This window comes from Mobula hypostoma, chromosome 15 (assembly GCF_963921235.1).
Source record: "Mobula hypostoma chromosome 15, sMobHyp1.1, whole genome shotgun sequence".
NCBI lineage: Eukaryota > Metazoa > Chordata > Chondrichthyes > Myliobatiformes > Myliobatidae > Mobula > Mobula hypostoma.
Genome location: NC_086111.1, coordinates 56,729,894 through 56,753,773, shown reverse-complemented (window position 1 = coordinate 56,753,773; position 23,880 = coordinate 56,729,894). Strand labels below are relative to the sequence as shown.

General features: G+C 39.8%; 1 protein-coding gene across 2 annotated transcripts in view; it reads right to left on the bottom strand.

Moving 5' to 3' along the window:
- The window catches only part of LOC134356884 (constitutive coactivator of PPAR-gamma-like protein 1 homolog), a 138,948-nt gene that overhangs the window by 3,907 nt on the left and 111,161 nt on the right, over nt 1–23,880 (bottom strand). For both annotated transcript variants that reach the window (XM_063068124.1, XM_063068123.1), the window contains 2 exons: nt 10,949–11,087; nt 5,636–5,738 (listed from right to left, as the gene is read on the bottom strand). In XM_063068124.1, coding sequence (XP_062924194.1) covers nt 5,636–5,738; nt 10,949–11,087 — 242 coding nt within the window. The remainder of the gene's footprint in view (nt 1–5,635; nt 5,739–10,948; nt 11,088–23,880) is intronic.

Here is a 23,880-nt window from a genome sequence, read left to right as displayed (position 1 = left end):
ATGAGCAAGGACTGAGCAATTAATCATGGGTAGTCTTAGATTCAGTTAAGGATACAATCAGATGAGCCAACATCTTATTAAATAGGAGTGTAGGTTCAAGGGGGCAGATAGCTTCCTCACATTCCTAATCATTATGTACCATATACTCCTAGATAGAAAACTTGTGGGTTGTCATTGGCATAACTTCTTGGATCTAAAAAATACTCTGAGAAACTTGTTTATGGTCAAATCCTAAAATAGAGCACCTTTGATCTCCCCTTTGCTCCATGACTTGAAAAGAAGGATAAGATGCATGAGAGGATGTGAGGCCCAGCCCATGGAATTCACAGGAACCAAGACCTGAGGCCCGACCTGATGTATTGTGGCAGTAGAGGAGGCCATGGACCTGGTGGCCAAACATTTTAATTCCACTCCCCATTCCTATTCTGATAAGTCAATCAATAGCCTTCTCTACTGCCAAGATGAGGTCACTCTCAGGTTGGAGTAGCCATCTGGATAGCCTTCAACCCGACGGCAAGAGCACTGACTTCTCTAACTTCCAGTAATTTCTCCTCCTCCTCCTTTCTTTTTCCATTTCCCATTCTGGGTTGCTCTTACTCCCTCTCTTCTCCTCACCTGCATATCATCTTCCTTTGGTGCCCCCCACCCCATTTCCCTTTCTCCCTTGATACACTCTCTTCCAGTAAGATGCCTTCTTATTAGATTCCTTCTTATTCTTATTCCTTTACCTTTCTCATATATCACATCCCAACATTGCCATTCATCTCCTCCCCCATCTACCTACCTTCCCCCTCACCTGGCTTCATCTATCAGCTGCCAGCTTGTATTTTCCCCTCTCCCCACTTTTCTCTTGCTTCTTCCTCTCCACAGGTGTTGCCTGACCTGTTGAGCTCCTCCAGCATTTTGTGTGTGTTGCTCAAGATTTACAGCATCTGCAGAATCTTTTGTGTTCAGGTCAAACTATTGTTTATTGACTACAGTTCAGCCTTCAGTACAATTACTCCAAACAAACTTATTAACAAAATCTGGACTCTGTGAGTTAATTCTTCCCTCTGCAAATGAATCCTGACTTCCTGACCAACAGATCGCAATCAGTAAGGATAGGCAGCAACATCCCCAACATGATTATTCGAAACACCGGAGCTCCACAAGGTTACATCCTCAGCCCCCTACTCTACTCTCTGTACACTCATGACTGCGTGCCCAGATTCTGCTCTATCCCCATCTACAAGTTTGCAGATGATACTAATGTAGTGGGGCAGATCTTAAGTGAACAAAAGAGCTGGTCATTGACCAGAAAGGGAAGAGGTGGACATGCTCCTATCTACATCAATGGTTTTGAGGTTCAGAGGGTTGCTTTACTTTCCTAGGTGAGAACATTATCAATAGCCTGCTCTGGTCCAACCACACTGATGTCACGGCCAAAAAAGCTTACAAACGCCTCTTCTTGCTCAGGAGGCTAAAAGAAATTCAGAAGTTGACTCTTATCAATTTTTATTGATGTTCCGGAGAAAGCATTCTAACTGGATGCATAATGGCTTGGTATGGCAACTGTTCTGCATGGGTCTGCAAAAAAACTGCAAAGCTGAGGACATAGCTCAGCACATCACAGGAACTAGCCTCTCCTCTATGGACTCTTGTCTAAACTTCTTGCTGCCTCAGTAAAGCAGCCAGCATAATCTCCCTATCCACCTTGGACATTCTCTCTTATCCCTTCTCCCATAGGGCAGAAAATACAAAAGCCTGAAAGCATGTACCACCAGACTCAAGGCCAGCTTCTACCTCAGTTATCAAACTCTTGAATGATAAAATGGACTCTCAGCTTCACAATCTACCTTATTATGAACTTGCTCTTTATAGACTGCCTGCACTAAATGTTTTCAGTAGCTTTTATATTTTATTCTGCGTTGTTATTGTTTTTGCCTTATTCTAGCTCAATTCACTGTGTAATGAGTTGATCTGTATAATAGTATGCAAGACAAGCCTTTCATTTTACCTTGGTGACAATAACAAACCAATACCAATACCAATGAGATTTCCCAGTGAATGCAACCATTTGGTCTACGGACTGTAAGTAACAGTTGATTGGTTCCTGGATGCAATGCAGATACCCGACAGAGAACCTATATAAGATTGAGTTAGAAGGAGTGTATCAATTCCACAAGATAAACCATATTAACTGTTTCTTTTGTCACAGATTGTTTGTCATGCAGAATATTTCTAATTTTATGTTCAATTTGGGGCACATTCTTAAAAAAATTATTAGTTCTGAATTATTAGTTTTCACAGAGGAAGAGCCAAAATGTTCAGATCTAAATATGTTTTCATTAGAAAATAGCTAGTAAAATAACCTGGATGATGAAAGAAAAGTGTATCAGAAAGGAAAGTCATCTTAATGTTTACATTTTTGTGCTGTCTTTAGGGGACATTACTCTTTTTCAGGTTGAGAACCTGCATTTATTCAAACATACAAAACTAGGTGCAGGAGTAGCCCATTTGGCCTAGAGCCTGCTCTGCAATTCTGGGGATCATTTGTGATCGCATTTTCTCAGTACAATTTGCACAGATCCCTCAAAGCCTTTTGTGACTAGAAATCTATCTACTTTCTACATGTATTTGGCCTCCACAGCCTACTGTGATAGAGAATGTCACAAGGTCACCGTAGAAAAGAAATTTCTCATCTCAATCCCAAATCTCTTGCCTTGGAACCCAAGACTGTGGCCCATATGTCATAAACATAGTGTCAGCCATTTCCTACCAGCATTTCACACCAACCTGTATCAACCTTTCTTCACCTCTGTTGATGCTGTTGGTGAGGGTTTAAGTTAGACTGGAAAAGAAATTGAAAACTATCAAAAGAAAGAGAAATGAAGTTGGATACAGAAGACAGAAATTTAGTAAATGAGCGTGGAAGGTGGAGGAATGAGTTTATATGACTCAGAGAGAATACTGAATGCTTAAGGTAGTTTGAAATTCTGTATTGAGCAAAAAGTTGGAAGAATTTGCTGAATGCAAAATTGGCCTGTTAAATTCATTCCAAAATAAAAGCCACATACAGATTGTACCAGGTGCATTTGCCTCTAAGTAAATTATATTTCTGAAGTCAAAACCTAAAATCTTGCCAATTATGAAGAATCATATCCAAGTTATCAATAAAATGAGGGGAAACATACAACTCCTGCCAAACTAGCAAGAACTATTCAGAGATTTAACTCCTCTGTTGACTTCCCTTGAAGCACCAGCTTTGACTGGTTCTGTGAAATTATAACTTCTCAATTATGTAATAAAGGATTTGGCAAGTTGTCTTACGCAAGTCATTTACCTTGGTTGGAAACAATGGTTTTACTGGGAACTTACAATGGTAAAAAATTATGTTGATGACAGTTTCCATAAAGGCTTTACTTATAAATCAACAATTAGAACACAAATTGTAAACTGACAGCAAGCCCAGATACAAGTGTACTGGACAGACTGGATAGAGAGTCACTCCTCTTCACAAGATTTTAAATCATCTAAATCTTATCGAACTGTTAAAGCTAAAGCTTGTATCAAATAATTCCAGACAGCTCATTCTGATTACATCGTTTTAGTTTTCCTGTGAATTTTTTTTGTAGTCATTTTGCACAATTAGGGCTGCCTCCTTTCCCATAGGCCAGTAATGTACCACAACCAACATTTTATCATAAGCCAGTTATCTTGAATAAATTGCTTTTTTTTCTTCCGCCTATAGGCCTGCTGTTAATTCTGCATCAGTTGTATCATAAAACCTTCATTTTCTACTTTTCCTGCAAACATAATTGCTGATAAGATCCAGACAAGCCTTAGAACTCCCAAACGTCAGGAATTTCACAATCCTTTACCTTTTATTTTGGATAACGTTAACACTTGACTTTTGTTTCTTTCCCCTACTTTCTTCGTATCAATTTAGCAGTTGATTCCCTTGCCATCGATTCTTGTTAAGGCTTTAGTCCTGCAAGTAGCACCTTTCCCAGCACTGTAACTTGGCTTTCATGTTGTTACAGTCAATGTGAATGACTCAGCACATTCTGAGAACGCAGACTCATACTATTTTTTCCCCTCAGACTGCTGTCTTCATTTTCACATTATTCATTAGCCTAAATTCACACATCCAGGCATGTTTTTAAAATACAAGGAGGGAGAACAGCACAGTACAGTAACAGACTGTTTGGTCATTGTTACCTGTGCCGACTACAAATTTCTTTGAGCTATTTCTACGTGCTTATATTTTACTTGAATTTCACATCATATCCTGGCATCAAAACATTTAACATGTTTATTCTATACCCATCCCTGTTAAACCCTTACAACCATTCACTGAGATAACAGAGCAAAAAGAAAGATAGTTGCAAAAGAACTCATGTCACTAATTAAAGAGGAACAGGGGAATTTCCTAATGATTTGCTCATCAAAGTGGCACCATATCCTTTGGTTCTAAGGGCTAAATTACTTCCTTGAGAATCCAGAAGTCATTAAAAGAAGAATAAACAGATCAGCAATTCCAAACTGACTAATACTACTTCACAAAAACAATCTTAGCACAGTACCTCTACCACCCACAAGGTTCTCTACATTGAGTTATTTATCTATGTACGAAGCTATAAATAGAACACAATAGAATATAAATAGAACATAATATTTTGTGAAAGCCAGAGATGCTGGTGTACAGTATAAGCTTCCTTAGGGCTTAATGCAACTTAGAAGGACATTTCAGCAAACTTAATCATCACCCTAGTTATATGGGGGAATGAAAGTGAGCTTGGAAGGTCAGTAGTCAAAGCACATACAATGGATACATGATCTGACCTGGAGACATTGCTATCAGACTAATGGGTACTAATGTTTTTTTTGTTTCTACGTGCACTTTTAGCATCATTTAGTGATAAATCCATGTTCTTCAGAACACATTTCAGGTCTTCTTCCATCAGCATGAAACTCATCTCGGGCTTTGCTTGAGCAGATTCACAGAGACTGCACAACCATGGCTTCGACCATGTAAATTTCAATCAGATCACACTTTAATCATATTTCACCATTAAAAATGGTCAACTTATGTGGACTGATAAGGGAGTAGAAGGGGGAAGCAGGTTGAACAAGGACCAGAAAACTGGTTAGAAATGGAGGGAAAGTGGCTCCTTTTGCCACTTACTCTGCTTTTTTTATTTGGACTAATCAAAAGAAAACATTTTAATCTTGGGCCCCCACCCTGATGCTTTGCACTTTTCAAGTGCGAGTTACATAGTATCTTTCTACTTCCAGAAAGTTGAACAAGCAAGCTGCAACTGATACAACTAATGTAGCTGCAACAATTACCCAGCTCCTCAATTTTCATAAAGTTTTTACTGATACCAAAGCATAAACATCACCCATTGTATGAAATCAATTTATAGTTTCATTTACATAGTGTGCTAGCCACAGTTACAGAAATGATTTGACAATGCAACTTATAGCAGAGGTACCTAATGGTAGGTAGAACTCCTGGTCTGCTTTATCCTTAGTGATACAACAGTTTCATCTGTATTTAGTGTTCCAAGTTATGTAATATAAATAAATATCCTATCAAAGCCAATACATTCAATTCTAACAGGAAGAATAAAAACATTTTCTTCTGGCTCACCCCTTGATTTCTGACATTCCAGATAGCTGCACTTTTAGTGTGGTACTTGGATCCTCTGCTGAAACGACTAGCAGCCGGGCTGGAGATAATTCCTCTTGCACGTCTGTTAAAAAAAGCAAAATATTTCAGCTGCAAGGAATGCCATTAGCATGAGCACACTAACAGTATCACAAAGGGGTTTAAAAATACTTACCATAATAACTTTATAAAAATTGAAGCATTTTAGATACCATTTGACCAAATCCAAACTTTGCAAAACTAGCATTATAATCATATTCTAGTTTACCCAATAATCTATGTAAAAGAAGCTTACTGCCATTTGGATTAACAGCTCAAGTTTATTGTCATTCAACCATACAGATGTAAACTGCCAAATGAAACAATGTTCTTCTGGACCAAGGTACACAACACAGTACATGTAACTCACATGCAACACAAAGTAACATTACCATAAATATATTAACACATAATAAAATATATTCCATAAGATTGACATTAAGCATAAGGCACATTTAAGGCTTCCTGACAAAGGGTCTCAGCCTGAAACGTCGACTGTACCTCTTCCTAGAGATGCTGACTGGCCTGCTGTGTTCACCAGCAACTTTGATGTGTGTTGCTAGTATAACACTATACTGTTCATACATGATGAGACCTGGGTGGTGGCAGGGAGTTCAGTAATCTCACAGCCCAGGGGAAGAAGCTGTTTCCCATCCTAACAGTTCTTGCCCTAATGCTAGGAAACCTCCTAACTAACGGTCGGGAGTCAAAAAGAATGTGGGATGGATGGATTTTCCCTCAATTGATGCAAAAACTCCAATGAGGGATAAGCCCTGTAATTGTTTGTTGTAATGGAATGATCATATGAGTTTCCTAGTTAACCCCCTGTTAACTTAAATAATGTACCAATCAGCTAGCACTGCTCTGCTGAATAACTGCAAACACACTTGCAATTGTTGTGGAATATTGTAGCTACAGGTGATCAAAATTATTGAGATGATTGTGACTTGCCAGACATAGAACAAAGAAAGGAATCCCCCTCCATTCTAAAACTTTGCACTGGAGATACGCAGAGGAAATAACAAGAGACAAAGCTGAATTTTATGGGCCATTAACTGTGGTTAGGCCTGTTACTTAATATATTTCCCTCAGGAAGTTGGCCAGATTGCTAAAACCCATAGAGATTAGTGCATGTTTCACCTCCCAACCAATTTCTTATCAGATAAGAGATTGGCATATAGCTGAAAGCTTAATCTCAAGCCCTATGCTTTGGCTGGAAGTCTCTATGCACCTGCTGTCTTGAGCAAAAAGGTCACTAAGTGATTGCGACCCCAGCAAGGAATGGTGTCTCCAGCTCAGTCTGGGATGGGGTGGAGAATGGAAGGTAATTAGCAAAAGATCCCTCCTCATACACAAAGAAATGGTATAACCGAAGAAATTGTACCAATGGTTTTCCCAGTCAATCACCCAGGTAGATCAAGTATTGTACATCAGAATACATAAAGCTGTACACCAGAATCCACAACCCCCTTCCAGTCAAGATAAATTTTTGACAAATGTGCCAGACTGTCAAATCCAGTCGGGAATTAGTCACACAGCAATACAACACATACTGTATGCAGTATTTGATGAACCTATCCAGATAGTCAATCTTCCTCAATATCCCATCTCACACTTTCAATTGATTTATAAGCAAGCACCTATACGTCACTCTTCTTCCCAGTAACAGATTACTGGTTAACCTACTGAATCAGTGCTAGAAATACCTACAAAAAGTGAATTAACTTGATTTATAAACACAAGGTATCTGCAGATGCTGGAAATCCAAAGCAACACACACAAAATGCCGGACAAACTCCGCAAGTCATGCAGCATCTATGGAAATGAATAATAGCCTCCAACCTGACGGCATGAACTTCGATTTCTCTAACTTCCAGCAATTTTTCCCCTTCCACCTTTCCTCTTCTTCATTTCCCCACTATAGCTCCCCCTTAGCTCTTCTACTCTCTTTACCTGTCACCTCCCCCTGGTATCCCTCCTCCTTCCCTTGGTCAACTTTCCTCTCCTACCAGGTTTCTACTTCTGAAGCCCTTTAACTTTTCTACCTGTTACCTCCCAACTTCTTATCTCATTCCTCCTCCCCCACACACCCAGCTTCACCTATCCCCTTCTAGTTTGTACTCCTTCCCCTCCCTCCACCTTCTTTTTCTCGATTATCTCCCCTTCAGTTCCAGTCTTTATGGAAGGTCTCTGACCGAAACTGTTTACTGTTTTCCATAGATGCTAACTGGCCTACTGAGTTCCTCCAGGATTTTGTGTGTTGCATAGCATTGTGAAGTCTGAGTGATGTTGTATAATTTAGCCTACTGGGATGTGACTGGCAGACTAGAATGTATAAATGAGACAAGACAGGAATCACAAGCAAAAATGGCAATTCCTGAGACAAACAGCAGGTGATCTGAAGTTGGAGAATTCTATGAGCTCTGCAGGGAGGGTGCAAATTAAAAAAAAATTCTTCAGATTAAAGTAACATATTCCGTAAAATTATACAAAGAATCTACATTTATGCCTCAAAACCTCAACACTCATGTGGTATTACCATTATTCTACTGGTCACAAATCAATTATAATATAAAAAAGAATTTAGATGTTGTCATTATTTTGTTTTTCAGACCTCTTGCAGTTGTCTTGGAAAAAAAAACTTTCTTGATTCATTTGATTAAACAATAGTATTGGGCTGTCCTTTACTTTTACTTAAGATTGCTTGTTTTCTGTTATTGATAATGACAAAGGCAAAAACATCTGGGCACACACCAAAATTGACATGAAACATCAGGTAGATTTTCTTCAAGTCGCTTACCATTGGAAAACCAGAGGTCAGTTTAAGAAAATCACAGGTGCCTATTAATTTCCAACTACTGTCATCAGTGAGAGAAAAAACTGCAGGCTTTATGTTAATCTTCTGTGTGCACATCCCAAGTTAATCGCAAAAAATACACCCTATAATCTAAAAGTCTGTGCATTTATTTTCATGCTTCTCACAAAATTATTTGATGCTAGTCAGTCAAAAAGATAGAAAGAAAAATATTTTGAAGTTCTCAAATATAAAAAGTATAATATGCATTTTCACTGAGTGACACATTTAATTATTGTACTTCAGCAAAAATATGAAGCAAATTGCTTTGGAACATTATAGTGGCTGCATAAAATAAAAAATTCTCCTCAGGCAAAATAAAAATAAAACAGAACCATAGCATGTGATTCTAACCAGAGTATCGATTTGTTTAATTGAGTCTCAGGATATTTTAAATGCTCAGTAAAATTGCTAAAAATGCAGTTCTATATCAAAATAAATATTGTTTAAGCAATATAACTGAAAACTTAAATGCTAATTTATTGAACAGATTATATTCACTATGTTAAGCACAAACATTCTAAAAACTATTTTTAAATCCATAGCAATTAGAAATATAATATCCTTTAATTGTTGCTTTGGCAAAGAAAGACATAAGTTATAGAACTTATTTCATAATCCTTTCAGGGTATCCCAAAATATTTTATAGCCAATAAAGTACTTCTGAGGTAGTCATCGTTTCAATGTAAGAAACAAGGCAGTCAAATTGTCCACAGGAAGCTTCCACAAAAATGCATTACATAGAAAATAGGTGCAGGAGTAGGCCATTCGGCCCTTCGAGCCTGCACCGCCATTTATTATGATCATGGCTGATCATCCAACTCAGAACCCTGCACCAGCCTTCCCTCCATACCCCCTGATCCCCATAGCCACAAGGGCCATATCTAACTCCTTCTTAAATATAGCCAATGAACTGGCCTCAACTGTTTCCTGTGGCAGAGAATTCCACAGATTCACCACTCTCTGTGTGAAGAAGTTTTTCCTAATCTCAGTCCTAAAAGGCTTCCCCCTTATCCTCAAACTATGACCCCTCGTTCTGGACTTCCCCAACATCGGGAACAATCTTCCTGCATCTAGCCTGTCCAATCCCTTTAGGATTTTATACGTTTCAATCAGATCCCCCCTCAATCTTCTAAATTCCAACGAGTACAAGCCTAGTTCATCCAGTCTTTCTTCATATGAAAGTCCTGCCATCCCAGGAATCAATCTGGTGAACCTTCTTTGTACTGATGATCAGATTGTGTGTTTTATTAATGGTAATTTAGGGGTCTTAACACCTTACATCATGTAAGAGACCAGATGTGGCTTTCTTTATCACACTGAACATGGGTTTTGAAGATTGAGGATAACACCTCATCAAATACTAAAAAGAAGAGATAGCAGTAACTTCATATGCAAATCAATTTTCTCCACCCACCATGGAATATCTCACTGGAACTGCACATAGTTCAGCAGTAAAAAGGCTTCTAAACAGGAAAGTATTAAAGGTGCTGCAGGCAAAACTGTTTTCCTACCCCAATTGAAAGTGATATTTTTTCCAAATGCTTTGTGACACTGGAAGTAATTGATGAACTGTAGAGACAGGTTTAAATACCTGCCAAAAGAACATCTGCAGACATTCTGACCTCTGCAAGGGACTGGCAGCTGTTGGTGGACCTCAAAGGGCAGCTGAAGTTCCCCAATCATATCGCTGCCACCACCCTGCGACCAGACATTGTCCTGGTGTCTGAGTCGACTAAGCAAGTGGTGCTGCTGGAGCTGACAGTCCCATGGGAAGATAGCTTGGAGGAGGCCTTTGAAAGGAAGGTCTCCAAGTACGCAGGACTGGTCAGCAACTGCCAGCAGGCTGGATGGAGAGCGAGGTGTCTCCCAGTGGAAGTTGGTTGTAGGGGATTCATAGCCCGTTCTTTAGTTAGAGCCTTCAGCATTCTGGGCATCGAGGGAGAGAGGAAGAAGAAAGCCATCCGCAGTACCACCAATGCGGCAGAGAGGGCCTCATGATGGCTGTGGCTCAAAAGAGGGGAGCCATGGAGTCATAAGTAGCTAGCCACCTGGACACAAGCTGGGGTCTGATCAGCCCCGGCTGGGTCACCTGGAGGAGGTTGTATGATGTTGAAAGGCCCGAAACACCCAATGATTCTAGGAACATCACTGAAGATGTGTCCAGAAGCATCAATAGATGTATGTACACAGCAGTGATATTTAACTAGTGTCCATTACTTGAATTCTGTTCAGGGTCTTTAAAAGATCAAATTCATCCTTGCTGTACTGGAAAATCTGTTCCTTTTTATCTGATTTTAGTTCTAATTATTTAAATGTTTCATGCCATGAATTCAAACCCTGCAAGAATATGAATACAGTAAGTGGATGAAATACAATTAAATCTACTGTAGTCATCATACCCTCTGGCTGGTCCTCCCACAGAAACAACTTGCAAAGGGAAAGCTGTTCTGCCGCGCCCACGTTTGCTCCCTGCCCACTGGCCCACAACTGTCCCTGCGATCTCCAGTTTTCCTCCCTGAGAGGGCATTGGCTGAACACCTGCAAATGAAAAGCTGTAATTAATACAAGTATATTCTTTAGCAGATCAAAATGACAATGGAAAATATAAAACCATATCAAAAAATCTTTGATAAATTCGTCAAAAAAATTACCAAAAAGAAAATTTCTGGAGGTCAAGGTATAGAAAATTAATCGCCACACAGACTACAAACACAAATTCCACAGCTGCATTATAGAAACATTCTGCTACATCTTAAGTATCCTTTCAAAGACTGCTGAAGAGCTATTATTCTGATAGGTACAGTTGGTGCAGTCACCAACATGCTGCAGCTCCTCACTAATGAAGATAGATTAGTATTAACTTATCCATCATCAAGCAGTTCATTTGCCACGCAGAAGCAATTAATTAAAAAATTGGTTACATTGCTTTTCAAAGCCAAAGAATCACTTCTTCCAGTTTCAATTATCCCCAAATAAGTAATCACATGACTGCTTTTATTAAAAACATTAAAAACTAAGCCTCTTTTAGAACTAGTAAATGATTGTGCCTCAAGAGAAAGTTCAAGTTTATTGTCATCTGACTACTGTTACGTACCCCGTAACTGGGTTGCCAAACCAGCAGGAATGGACCACTTAGTTGGAGTCTGGATTACTGGAACTATGAAAGTTTTATTAAAGAAATAAGTAACACAGTACTCTAATCGTAAGGATATAAATGCAACAGGTTAGCAATGATAAAACACACGTGTACACAGAACTAGGATAATAGGAATCAATCAAGCTCTATCGCAGTCTAGGGGTAAAATGATCAGTCTCAAGTGATGCAGAGTTCAGTTCAGCTGAGTACAGTTCGCAGCAATCGCTGTTGTGCCATTGGAGAGAGAGAGAGAGAGAGAGAGAGAGAGAGAGAGAGAAGGATGATATGCAAATCGAATTTCAGACAGACCTTGATGTTCTCCGCAGTCAGCTTTCAGGCGAACCCTTTGTAATGTCTTCTGAGGTTACCGACTGTGACCCCTCCGTTCCGGATACGATCGTTCTTCCGCAGTGAACCCAGCACCCAGGCAAGGGCAGACACACACACCAGGTTCCCGCTGATCGTACCGTTTCACCCTGTGTGTTTATGGTCGGTCCCGCGATCAGACCTCCAAAACTCCCACCAACTTATGGGGGCACACCGCACTTCCAGGGTCTCATTATCTCGTGATCTCGTGGTGTCTGTCTTGCCTTAGCGAACCTGTTCCTTTTATCCCCCTGCTGGGGTATCGCCTGTCCATCAAACTTCAAACAGTTCGGGGGACTTCCGGGTCATCAAGGGAATGGCGGCGTAAGGAAAAGGTCTCTCGACAAAAAAGAAGGTAAACTGCCCCAAAATCGAATTTAGACAAATACTTAATATTGCATAACTATATTAATAAAAGGGGCAAGGATGATGTCTACGAACAAGAATAAAAAGTCCGCTCTGAAGGCTGATAAACATAAAGAGATGCAGCAAGGCGAAGGGCCTAGCTCTCCCACGGCAAGCCAGGACGGAGATAATGAGGGGGAATCGGTGACTCTGTCTTTGATTCTCGGAGAGATTCGCGAGTTCCGACAAGATAACAGCAAACAGCTGGAAGATATTAAAGGAGAAATAGTAAAAACTAACTCGCGGATAGATGAAGCCGAAGCAAGGATTGTTGGAATTGAAGAGAAGCTACAAAATGCAGAGGAGGTGATAGCAGAAATGCTGAAGCTACAAGACCAACTCCAGTGGAAACTAATAGATCAAGAAGGCCGCTCGAGAAGGGAAAATGTGAGGATCTACAGAGTTCCCGAAGGAACCGAAGGTAAATCCGGATTAATGATTCCCTTCGTGGAGAAGCTGCTTACAGAGAACCTTGATATACCGGCTGCAAAAGACCTACAGATAGAAAGGGCTCACCGTGCGTTGGCACCACAGCCTCCGGCAGGCACCCAGCCCAGATCGATTCTGATCAGATTTCTCAGTTACAGAACGAAGGAAGAGGTGCTTAAAAGAGCATGGCAAAAGAAAGGTTTCATGTGGAACAACTGTAAAATCAATTTAGACCACGACTACGCACCGGGGATTCTTGCCAGACGGAAGGAATATACGGAAACACGGAGAGTCCTGAAGGAAAACAACATCAGATTCCAGACCCTGTATCCAGCTCGGCTGAGAGTCTTTTACGACGAAGGGACAAAAACTTACGCTACGGTGGAGGAGGCAACGTCGGACCTGGCGGACCGGGGACTACCTATTAAAGTTATCACCCAACCGGAGTCGCTACTGGAGAGGATTCGGCAGAAGTCGTGGCAGTTAGTGGGGCGAGGACGCTCCACTCGAACCAGAGTGTCAAACTACAAGGAAAAGCTGCAAATATTCAGAAGCGAATGTACAGAGAATACAGATTAATTAAGAGAAATGACTGAAAAGAGTAAATCGGACTTAAAGGTAAAATGATAACTGGTAACTGAAAATAATCTAGGCGGAATAACTTGAATGATAGCAATATGGTCGGGACATAAATAGGAGAAAATTCTCTATGATTATTCAAACTGCTGAGGGCCCTCTAACACAGGGTGAAGATAGAGGTTATCCCTCTGAACTGAGGCGGGTCGGTGCTCAGGCCTCACTGTGGGAAGTCGGGGAAAATTTTCAAATGTTATACGTTCAGAAATGTCTAGGGTGTGGTTATATGTTTTGGTTTACTGTTGAGAAGGGATTGCTTACTGTTTGGTTAGAAAAGGAGAGTGCTTTTTTCTACTAGAGAAAAATGCAAACTGAATTGGTAAAAATAATTTCCTATAATGTTAATGGGGTTTTGAATCCAATTAAAAGAAATAAGATTATGTCTAAATTGAAAAAAGAGAGGGCACAAATAGCTTTCCTCTAGGAAACACATATGAGCCAATCTGAACATGGAAAATTAAAAAGAATGGGCTTTAAGCATGTATTTTATTCATCATATAAATTGAGTCACAAAAGAGGGGTAGCTACTTTAATATCAAGTACTCTTAATTATGAACATATTTCAGAGACTAGAGGCAAAGAAGGACGGTTTGTAAAAATCACAGGAAGAATAGAAGGTACAGAAATAACATTGCTGAATGTTTATGCTCCTCCAGGTAGTGAATGGTCATTTTATAGACACATTTTTGACCTAATGGTCAGTTCTCGAGGGGTAGTAATTTGTGGAGGGGATTTTAATATTAGATTAAATCCTATATTAGATTCTTCAAGAATAGTTACTCAGAATAAACCTCTGACTTGGAAAGTGAATTCATTGATGGAGGAATTGGGAATTATAGATGTCTGGAGGGAATTACACCCTATTAGTAAAGATTATACATATTACTCTTTCCCTCATTCAGCCTATTCAAGGATAGACTATTTCTTTATCTTTAATACAGATAGACTCAGGATAAAAAACTGTAATATTGCAACAATTGATCTGTCGGATCATAGCCCAGTCTCTATGTCTCTAATCCTGGAAAGGAAAATGAGGAAAACACTATGGAGGCTAAACTCACATATACTTAATAACCCAAAAGTAATGGAGAGATTAAGGGGAGAAATCAAAGAATATTTAGACCTTAATGACACGGGAGAAACATCACCAGTGATTTTATGGGATACATTGAAAGCTGTACTGAGAGGGAAAATTATTTCCATTACTACTCACATGAAAAAAATCAATGCACAAAAATTAGCAGACCTTCAAGGAAAATTAAAACAACTTCAAGTTGGAGATAGCAACAAAAGTAATTCAAATCGAAAACAGGAAATTAGGAAATTGCAAAGTGAAATTGATGATATTTATACGTTGGAAACTCAAAGAAATTTTCTTTACCTGAGACAAAAGAATTATGAAGTAGGAGGTAAATCAGCTAGATTATTAGCATATAAATTACGAAAACAACAAGCAGACAATACAATTCATAAAATAAAGAATCCAAAGACAAAGCTTGTGGAGAGTACAATAGGGAAAATTCAAGAGAGTTTTGAAACGTATTATCGAGAGCTGTACTCCCAACCCCGGGCCCCCAATGAGCCCTATATAGACAGTGTATTGAATTTTTTAGATCTACCTAAACTTACAGATTTACAAAATGAAAGTTTATTAGAACCAGTAACTGTCAAAGAACTGAACGTGGCCATCTCTAGGTTAAAGGCTGGAAAGTCCCCGGGTTCTGATGGGTTTACCTCAGAGTGGTACAAGTCCCTGAAGACACAGTTAGCCCCATTACTACTTAACACCTTTAATTGGATCTTGCAGAGAGGAGAAACTCCACCTTCCTGGAGAGAAGCGATTATTTCAGTTATTCCTAAAGAGGGTAAAGATAAACTAGAATGTGGCAATTATCGGCCAATTAGTGTTCTTAATTTAGATTACAAACTATTTACATCTATATTAGCGCGCAGATTGGAAAAGCTTTTACCTGGCCTAATCCATTTAGACCAGACTGGATTTATTCAACAAAGACAAACACAGGACAACATAAGGAGAACTCTGCACATATTAGAACAGGTTAATAAGAACGAGACAGAGACAATGGTAGTAGGATTGGACGCTGAGAAAGCTTTTGATTTGGTTAGTCGGGCATTCCTATACAGAGTGTTAGGAAGATTCGGCTTTCAAGAAAGGTTTATTAAAGTAATTCAGACTCTGTATGACAGCCCAACAGCCCGAATTAAGATAAATGGGGACCTCTCTGACTCCTTCATTTTAGAGAGAGGCACTAGACAGGGATGCCCAATTTCTCCTCTCCTTTTTGCGCTATATATTGAACCACTTGCCCAACTAATAAGACAGAGCGAAATCGTAAAAGGTATCAAGGTGGCAGGGATTGAACAGAAAGTGGCGTTATTCGCAGATGATGTTTTGGTCTATCTGAGTGAACCAGAAAAATCATTTATAGGATTGTTTACACTGTTGGATGACTTTGGGAAAATATCAGGTTATAAAATAAATGTAAAGAAAACGCAGGTTATGTCCCTAAATTATACACCATCCAAAAAATTGCAGGATACATACGATCTTAAGTGGGAAGCTAAATCATTAAAATATTTAGGAATAACCCTGCCGAAGGATCTTTCAACATTGTCACAGGTAAATTATGGGCCATTAATCTCAGAGATAAAAGCAGATATGCATAGATGGAATCTTATCCCCTTTTTAAGTTTAAATTCAAGGATAAATACTATAAAAATGAATATTCTTCCTCGGTTATTATATCTTTTCCGTACTTTACCAGTGGAGGTGGATGATAATCAATTCAGGGAATGGGACAAATGGATTTCCCGCTTCATTTGGCAAGGAAGGAAACCTAGAATTCGATATAACACCTTACAGTTAGGGAAGGAAAGAGGAGGTATGGTTCTTCCTTGCCTGAGAAATTATTTTTATGCCTCACAGATAACCCCTCTGTTATATTGGTGTAATAGGGAATATAAGGCTAGATGGAAGGAAATAGAATTTGGATTAGTTGACAGTTTTCCTCTTCAGGCCTCAATAGCTGACAAGGGATTGATGGCCCAGTTGGAAAAATTTAATAATGCTTGGATAAATCTTACATTAAAAGTATGGCAGAAGGTGGTTAATTCATGTGGAATTAATAACATGTTAAAACTCTTTAGATGGTGTGCATATGATACCGAATTCCTTCCCAACAGAGGAGATAAAAGATTTGAGCTATGGATAAAGAAAGGTCTTACAACCTACCTCTCATTTATAGATAAAAGAGTATTACAAAGTTTCCAAATCCTGCAGGACAAACATGGCCTAGAACATAATGACTTTTTTAGGTACCTTCAAATACGAAACTATGTTAACCAGAGTTGTAGATATACAGACCTATCAACAGTAGAATTAGAATTTTTCAAGATTCTGAATTCGGCTTGCAGTTCAATACCTAGTAAATCAGTTTCTCGCCTATATAATGCACTCTCCCATGCTAAAAATGTAAACACACTGTATATTAAAGAGAAGTGGGAGAAAGAAGCGGGGTTGGTACTTTCAGAGGAGGCTTGGGGGAAAATCTGCAGCTTTCAATGGTCCTCGACTAATTCTTTGACTTGGAGAGAACATTGTTGGAAAAACATTATAAGATACTTCAAGACCCCATATCAGGAAAAATATAAAGATACAAATGTGATGTGTTGGAGAAGGTGCGGCTCCAAGGAGGCAAATCATTTTCATATTTTCTGGGATTGCCCTAAATTAAGTCTATTTTGGGAAGGTATTCATAGAACATTAGTTAAGGTACTTAGGTCCCAGATACCTCTGAACTTTGAGACGCTCTATTTGGGGCATGTATTGTTCCTTAAACAGAAGGAAGATATAAAGTTGCTGCAGGCCCTCTTAGCGGCAAGTAAGAAATCAATCACTAGAAAATGGCTAAATCCAATACCACCTACATTAGAAGATTGGTACGAAATTATCTTGGAAATATTTAAAATGGAAAAGTTGACCTACTCCCTGAGAACTCAAAAAGAAACATTTTATCAAATCTGGAATAAATGGATTGAATATATAACCCCAATGCGAGCAGACTTTAGATGACTCTCCTAATGATTTATATTGCTCTTCTCATCAACACAGTAATATTGCTAACGTAAGCACCCCTAGTCTAAATGTTTGTTGTTTTTTTTTGGAAAATAGAGAATTAACACAAGTAAAGGGAAAGATTTGGGAAAGGGATAAAAAAAAAGAAAAAATTAAGTAAATAAGTACATAGGGATTGGATAATTATGTCTGCGGGCAGGAACAAGCACGAACAAATTGGGATATAAACACCTACAATGGTTGGTATATAGGCTTGTATGCAACATTTTGGACCAGTGGAAATGGTCCAGAAGGGTTGTATGGAAACTATTATTACCATTTTTCTTAACAACTAATTTCATTACTTAGCCTAATAGGTTAGATTTACCACAGAACATAATTATCTATTTAAATGTTTATTTTGCTTTTATATCATCTCAATGTGTACTTAAGAATGTATAAATAATTGTAGTTTTATACATATAAAAAAATGGAAAAGGTTATATGTGTGAAAAAAGTACATGATAATTGTGAACTCCTTATCCAAATAAAAATAAAATTAAAAAAAACAAACTTCAAACAGTTCAGGTTCAAAGCAACTGGTCTGACAATACTCGGAACTGTGTCTCTTTTCGTTAATCTCTCTCGTCTCATTAACATTGTGGACGCTTCTCCCTTTGTCTCTCTTATCTCTCTCATCAGCATCAACCTTCTGATAACTTGGTCTTTCGTCACACTACATACACATACACACACACACACACACAACCAAACAAAACAACATTCTTCCAGACCACAGTGCACACAGCACATAAAAAATTACCATAAATAAGTTAATATTAACTTATTTCCTTCATATACAATGTTCCCTGTAAATGCCACAAATAGAGTGGAGCGAGATCCCAGTGATCCTCTTGGCAATTTCTAACTATCCTCTGTAGGGTCTTGTGGTCTGAATCCTTGCACCTACGGTATCACACAATGATCGAGGCACAACTGCGCAGGCACGCAGATGTCAGCGAGTTAAGACCAGCAGGAAGAATTTAAAACGATGCCATTTTTTCTTCAGTGGTTTGATCAAGGCACAACTGCACAGGCACTTGGACATTAGCGAGTTAGACCGGCGGGAAGAATTTAAAAAGAAGACAGTTTTATAGAGCAGGCCATAAAGTAGAGAGAGTCAGAGTAGGAGGGCTTAGGCAATAACGGGTGGAGGTGAGGTAAGTTACTTGTGAAGAATAGGAATAGGAAGTAGAGTGACATGCAGAAGTTTGGGCACCCCGGTCAAAATTTCTGTTACTGTGAATATTTAAGTCAGTAGAAGATGAACTGATCTTCAAAAGTTATAAAGTTAAAGATGAGAAGGCCTTGGTGAGCAGGATTAAGGAAAACCCCAAGGCATTCTACAAGTATGTGAAGGGCAAGAGGTTAAGATGTGAGAGAATAGGACAAATCAAGTGTGACAGTGGAAAAGTGTGTATGGAACCAGAGGAAATAGTGGAGGTACTTAATGAACACTTTGCTTCAGTATTCACTACGGAAAAGGACCTTGGCGATTGTGGGATGACTTACAGTGGACTGAAAAGCTTGAGCATAGACATTAAAGAAGAGGATGTGCTGGAGCTTTTGGAAAGCATCAAGTTGGATAAATCACCAGGACTGGATGAGATATTACCCAGGCTACTGTGGGAGGTGAGGGAGGAGATTGCTGAGCCTCTGGCAATGATAGTTGCATTACCAATGGGGACGGGAGAGGTTACGGAGGATTGGAGGGTTGCAGATGTTGTTCCCTTGTTCAAGAAAGGGGGTAGAGATAGCCCAGGAAATTACAGACCAGCGAGTCTTACTTCAGTGGTTGGTAAGTTGATGGAGAAGATCCTGACAGGCAGGATTTATGAACATTTGGAGAGGTATAATATGATTAGGAATAGTCAGCATGGCTTTGTGAAAGGCAGGTCATGCCTTACGACCCTGATTGAATTTTTTGAGGATGTGACTAAACACATTGATGAAGGTAGAGCAGTAGATGTAGTGTATATGGATTTCAGCAAGGCTTATTGAGAAAGTAAAGAGGCATGGGATCCAAGGGGACCTTGCTTTGTGGATCCAGAATTGGCTTGCCCACAAAAGGCAAACAGTGGTTGTGGATGGTTTGTATTCTGTATGGAGGACGGTGACCAGTGGTATTCCACAGGAATCTGTTTTGGGACCCCTTCTCTTTGTGATTTTTAGAAATGACCTGGACAAGGAAATGGAGGGATGGGTTACTAAATTTGCTGATGATACAAGATTGGGGTTGTTGTGGATAGTGTGGAGGGCTGTCAGAAGTTACAGCGGGACATCAATAGGATGCAAAACTGGGCTGAGAAGTGGCAGATGTAGTTCAACCCAGATAAGTGTGAGGTAGGTCAAATACGGTGGCAGAATATAGTATTAATGGTAAGACTCTTGGCAGTGTGGAGGATCAGAGGGATCTTGGGGTCCAAGTTCATAGGATACTGAAAGCTGCTGTGCAGGTTGATACCTGTACCCGGCTGGAAGCCTGAGAAGAGTTTATTTGATATTAAAGATGTCCGTTAAGACCTCTATTAGCTGGGCTGTACAATCTCCCAGCACCTGATTAGGAATGTTGTTCAGCTCTGCAGCTTTGTGTGGGTTTACCTTGGCTAGGATCCACCTCACCTTGGCTGCAGCCAGACAGGTGCCTATTCCTCAATGAGAGGGGCTGTACTCGATGTCACATCATTCATTGTATCAAATCATGCATAGAAGGCATTAAGCCTATCAGGAAGGGAGGAGTCACAATCACTGATGCGCAGGGTGGACTTGCAATCTATTATCTTTCATATTTTTCCTCAGGACTAATAAGAAAGTACAGGAGCCTCAGGACTCACATCACTAGGTTCAGGAACAGTTATTACCCCTCAACCATTAGGGTCTTGAATCAGTGGGGATAACTTCATCTGCCCTATCACGGAATTGTTCCCACAACCTATGGACACCATATACAATCCTGAGATTTATTCTCTTGCGGGCAAATGCAGCAAATTCAAGAAACAAAATAGAATCAATGACAAACTGCACCCACCAACAGAACAGACAACCAACCAATGTGCAAAAGACAACAAACTGTGCAAATACAAAAGAAAAAAAAAGCAATAAATATCGAGAACATGAAATGACGAGTCCGTTGAAATATTGCAGCCGAGTAACTCTTGTGCATTCTGAGGGTGCAGCAACAAAATGGCGATAACTGAAAATATGTCTCTGGTATTATATTTACCTGATGCTGGAAAGAAACACAATTTTGCACGTTTCTATGGGTTAGGTAGAACCTGCATTGACCACAATACAGAAAATTCCTTTCCCATTGGACAATGCACACATAAATTCGTAAGAGCCATAGAACTGTACTGCACAGAAATGGGCACTTCAGCCCAACATGCTCATGCTGATCTCTTAGTCCATCTACATTAATCGTATTTACCCACAATAAGTCTGCATTTAAATGCATGCCTGAAGATCGCATAAACAAGGTGATTGCATTTGACTTTACCATTTCCTGACAGTGAGTTCCACATTTCAATCACTTTCCATTTACAAAATGTTCCCCTCAAACCTCCTGTGAAACTGCTTTCTCTCACCTTAAACCTCTGCTCTCATGTTTATGATAACCAAACCACAGGGTCAATCTACTGTATCTCTGCCTATTTTATTTTTTATACCCCTTTCACATCATCCCACAGCCTTCTTCTCTTCAGGGAAATTAAACCCAGCCTATCCAATCACTCCGTAACTAAAGCTCTCTAATGCAGGCAACATCCTGCTGAATCTCCTTGGTTCTCTCTCCAATGCAATGATAATTTTGCCCACAGTGTGGGAGCCAGAATAGCACACACAATAATCCAAGTGCAGTCTAACATCTCAATTTTTATATTCTATGTGCAGAATATGAAGCCAAGTATGCCATATTCTTTCTTCATCATACTATCTATCTCTGTTGCCAGCTTTCAGGAAACAATAGGCTCAAAGCCCAAGATTCATCAGTTCAAAAACAAGAGCACATACAATTTACTGTTTACTGCATGCATATGTCATAATTTATTTTAATTGTTACGTCACTCAATTTTGTGGCTACATAATATTTCTAATCAATTAAAAATGGCTCTGCATGGTGAACTAACATTTCGAACTGAACTAGGCTCATTCAAAACAATTACATTGTAATACATTTACAGGTACCAGATAATTTCAGTCCCACAAAACTAGGGTCAATTATAACAAAAGTCAACTGTCAACTGATCAACACAGTAATTCAACATACCTGTTAATTCTCTTGTATTTATATTATCAGATTATGTAAAGATGAAAATAAATAATAGTTAAGACTATTTTTCCTAAAAAGCATTTCATACTTAAAGACGAGGAGGGAAAAAAAAATTGAAAAATGTAATTGACAGTGGATGTTGTCTACATCAGGGGTCCCCAACCTTTTTTGCAACGCGGACCTGTTTATTATTGACAATATCCTTGCGGACCGGCCGACCGGGGGGGGGGGGGGGGCGGGCTAGGGTTGCCAACAGACAAGAGTAGCTGTCAAATATGTTGTGTTTATCCCGAGTAAGACTACGATGACAATGAAGCCTTGCGCGGGCACCAGTACGCATGTATGAGGTACACGCGCATGTGTGTACGTGCCGATTTTTGCCTACAAATTGTTTTTGGCGATTCTGTTTGGGGGGAGGGTAATCACGACCGGAATATAGGTGATAAGTGGCTAATACACTCAATTACGTTTCTAAAAGGGTTTATCTAAGGAATTTAATATTAAGCACACAGCACATAATTTCCTCGCATGAATATAGTGATAAGTCAATTATCAGGGGAGGACAGGGGTGCTTGAAGTAAGTGTTGAACGAACTTCCAGTGGAAGTGGTAGAGGCAGATTTGATATTATCATTTAAAGTTAAACTGGACAGCTATATGGACAGGAAAGGAATGGAGGGTTGTGGGCTGAGTGCAGGTCGGTGGGACGAGGTGAGAGTAGCGTTCAGCACGGACTAGAAGGGCCGAGATGGCCTGTTTCCATGCTGTAATTGTTATATGGTTATATAAGTCACTTATAAGTCAATAGCATAACATTTTAAGTAACGTTTGGATATTAAACACACAGCACATATTTTCCCCCTATGAACATATAAAATAATTGCAACACACCAATATCGCTGAATCAGTGGGAGCCGTGGGCTTGTTTTCCTGCAACAAGACGGTCCCATCGAGGGGTGATGGGAGACAACGATACTCGAAGGAGGTTCCTTATGTCCAGTCTATTCCGCAATTTAGTTTTTGTTGCATTCATTGCAGAGATATGTTGGAAATGGAAGCAACATTTTCAGTGCCTTCCTGGCTATCTCAGGTTATTCAGCCTTGACTTTGATCCAGAATGCCGGCAGAGATGTTATGTCAAACATGCTTTTCAGCCCGCCGTCATTTGCAAGCTCGAGGAGTTGATCTCCTTCCCGCGCTGACATGGATGACGCGTGCGTAATGACCCTGCGTGCATTCAAGCTCAACAGTGCGTGACAGGGAACGAGGAAAGGTGCAGCTGACTCATATCGCCCAATTATATCGTTTCCTCGCGGCCCGGTAGCACATGCTTTGCGGCCCGGTACCGGTCTGTGGCCCGGTGGTTAGGGACCGCTGGTCTACATGGACTTCAGCAAGGCAATTGACAAGTTCCTGCATGGGAGGTTGGTCAAGAAGGTTCAGTCGCTTGGCAGTCAAGTTGAGTTAGTAATTGGATTAGACACTGGCTTTGCAGGAGAAGTCAGAGAGTGGTAGTAGATGGTTACTCTCTGACTGGAAGCTTGTGACTAGTGGAGTGCCGCAGGGATCGGTGGTGGGTCATTTGTTGTTTGTCATCCATATCAATGATCTAGATGATAATGTGGTTAACTGGATCAGCAAATTTGCAGATGACACAAATATGAAGGTAAATTGGAAGACTATCAACGCTTTCATCAGAATCTGGACCAGCTGGAAAAATGGGCTGCAAAAATGGCAGATGGAATTTAATGCAAACAATTGCATTTTGGGAGGACCAATCAGGGTAGGTCTTACACAGTGCACTGTAGAGCACTGAGGAGTGTGGTAGAACAAAGGTAATCTGGAAATGCAGGTCCATAATTCATTGAAAGTGGCATCACAGGTAGATAATGTCATTAAAAAAAGACCTTTTGGCACATTAGCCTTCATAAATCAAAGTAAAGGAGTTGGGATGTTAT